Source organism: Eimeria maxima, genomic scaffold (assembly GCF_000499605.1).
Source record: "Eimeria maxima Weybridge genomic scaffold, Emw_scaff713, whole genome shotgun sequence".
Taxonomy (NCBI): domain Eukaryota; phylum Apicomplexa; class Conoidasida; order Eucoccidiorida; family Eimeriidae; genus Eimeria; species Eimeria maxima.
In genome coordinates this window covers 10,001-12,500 of record NW_013566710.1, presented here as the reverse complement: position 1 = coordinate 12,500, position 2,500 = coordinate 10,001, and the positions used below count along the sequence as shown (strand labels likewise).

The 2,500-nt window shown below is 48.1% G+C and overlaps 1 protein-coding gene across 1 annotated transcript in view; it reads left to right on the top strand.

Annotated features, from left to right (window-relative positions):
- Positions 1 to 2,500, top strand: part of EMWEY_00041660 (hypothetical protein, conserved) — a gene marked incomplete at both ends in the record, with an annotated part of 3,515 nt that overhangs the window by 108 nt on the left and 907 nt on the right. The window contains 4 exons of the mRNA XM_013482691.1: positions 58 to 86; positions 1,506 to 1,580; positions 1,680 to 1,956; positions 2,294 to 2,399. Coding sequence (XP_013338145.1) covers positions 58 to 86; positions 1,506 to 1,580; positions 1,680 to 1,956; positions 2,294 to 2,399 — 487 coding nt within the window. The remainder of the gene's footprint in view (positions 1 to 57; positions 87 to 1,505; positions 1,581 to 1,679; positions 1,957 to 2,293; positions 2,400 to 2,500) is intronic.

Below are 2,500 nucleotides of genomic sequence, written 5' to 3'. Positions count from 1 at the left end.
CTGCTGCTGCTGCTGCTGCTGCTGCTGCTGCTGGTTAGGGTGTTGTTGGTGGTAAAGGCTTAGTAGATGTTGGGAAAGAGGAATTGGTGTGGGGTTTGCTGCTGTTGCTGTTGCTGCTGCTGCAGGTGTTCCTGTTGCTGCTGCTGCAGAAGGAGCAGCAGGAGCAGCAGCAGCAGCAGCAGCAGGAAGGGGGCAGAGGGCTTCTCTCTCTACTGGCACAACAGCAGAACAGCCATTAGGATGTGCACCCATCCATAGTTCTGCAAATCGCTGCTCCTGCTGCTGCTGCTGTTGCTGCTGCTGCTGCTGCTGCTGGGGTTTATAATTAACGCATGCAGCAGTAGTGTTTGCTACTGCAGCAACAAGAGAAGCAGCAGCAACACAACCCCAATCATAGTGTTGTACAAAAGGATGAAGACGAAGGACACGATCCTTATAAACAGCAACTCCCTGCTGCTGCTGCTGCTGCTGTTGCTGCTGCTGCTGCTGCGGCAGCTGCTGCTGAGGAGCTGCAGAGATGCACATACAGCACACGGGAAAGTTTCTGACAAATACAGCAAACCTCCGATGTGCTGCCTAGGGTTTAGGGTTTAGGGTTTAGGGTTTAGGTCATTGAGCCTTCGGAGGGTTTAGGGTTTATAGGATTAGGGTTTAGTGATTAGGGTTTAGAGGTTAGGAAGGTATCGAGCTTCTCAATAAGTGTGTATGGTTTAGGGTTTAGGGTTTAAAGTTTAGGGTTTAGGGTTTAGGGTGCGGTCGCTCTAGGGTTTAGGGTTTAGGGTTTAGAGTTTAGGGTTTTGAGGTTCTGCTTACACATTTTGTACAAAGGAGCTGTAACACGACCAGAGAGGGTTTAGGGTTTAGGGTTTAGGGTTTAGTAAAGAATAAAAAATAAAAAATAAAGAATAGTCAATAAACGCTGCAGCAAAACCCTAAAAGGCACAATCTGCACTGCACAGAGGGCCCCAGGGGAAGCTGGGGGCCCCATGAGGGTTTAGGGTTTAGGGTTTAGGGTTTAGGGTTTGACTCAACTTCCTCTATTTAAAGTTTATTTATTTGCAGAAATCCCTCCATTGTCATTTATTAATCATGCAGGTCGATCTGTTTATTGACTACTGCCTAGGGTTTAGGGTTTAGGGTTTAGGGTTTAGGGTTTAGAGATTAGGGTTTAGGGTTTAGGGTTTGAAGGTTTAGCCTTTAGGGTTTGAATTAAAAGTTTGAATTTTTCTTTTTGTTTTTCTTCTGCCGCTTCTCCTTGCCGACGTTCTCCCAAGTTTAAGGCTAAACCCTAAACCCTAAACCCTAAACCCTAAACCCCGATGAATTCTCCTACATCATCGTCTTCTGACTCAAGCGAGTGAAGTCCCAGCCTCAAACCCTAAACCCTAAACCCTAAACCCTAAACACCTGAGGTGTGCAGAGCTGTGAACTTCCCTTCCTCAGATTTATGAGTGTATTTGAGGGTTTAGGGTTTAGGGTTTAGGGTTTAGGGTTTTTGTTCTTAGGTATTGCGCACTTTAACCGCAAGCGCCGCATACCTCACACAGAGGGTGTCTTCGCCTCCTTCGTCTACATACCAGGTCTGCTGCTGCTGCTGCTGCTGCTGCTGCTGTTGCTGCTGTTGCTGTTGCTGCTGCTGCTGCTGCACTTTTTCCTATTGAGGGTTTTGTGCTGCGCAGTGAGCAAGAAGAAGATTCGTCAGCAAACGGAGGTTTGTGTTGAGTGTCTAGACTCTATCTGCTGCTCTTTGCTGCAGCAGCAGCAGCAGCAGAGGCAGCAGCAGCAGCAGCAGCAGCAGCAGCAACTGCAGCAGGAGAAGCTGCTGCGTGTACAGCCGTGGTACATTCGGCCCTCTACTTCTACATCTCCTAACAAGCGGTTTTGCAGCGAAGTGCAGCAGGAACAGCAGCAACAGCAGCAGCAGCAGCAGCAGCAGCAGCAACTGCAGCAGCAGGAGTATGCGCATGTGAGCTTATCGCGGCTGCTGCTGCTGCAGCATTATCTCCTTGATGCATTTGTTGCATCCTTGCAGACAGCCCTAAAGGATACACACAGGTACTAAACCCTAAACCCTAAACCCTAAACCCTAAATAAACCCTGTATAACACTAAGACTCAAGCAGCACTACTGCAGCAGCAGCAGCAGCAGCAGCAAAAGGAACAGCAGCAAAAGTAGCTCAAAAAGGCCACTGTGGTGCACGTGAGCCCCTAATCCCTCTTCATGGTATACCATCTATAGGTTTAAGGGTTTAGGGTTTAGGGTTTAGGGTTTAGGGTTTAGGGTTTATGTACAGTTTTTCAATATTATTTCCTGGTGATTGTATTTGTTTTTTAACAAATGAAAATTCTTCGCGTCTATTCGCGGGTTTACCTGCACAAACCCTTAATAATAATAAACAGGTAAGCAGCAGCAGCAGCAGCAGCAGCAGCAGCAGTAGCTGCAGCAGCAGCAGCAGCAGCAGCAGTAGCTGCAGCAGCAGCAGCAGCAGCAGCAGGATAGT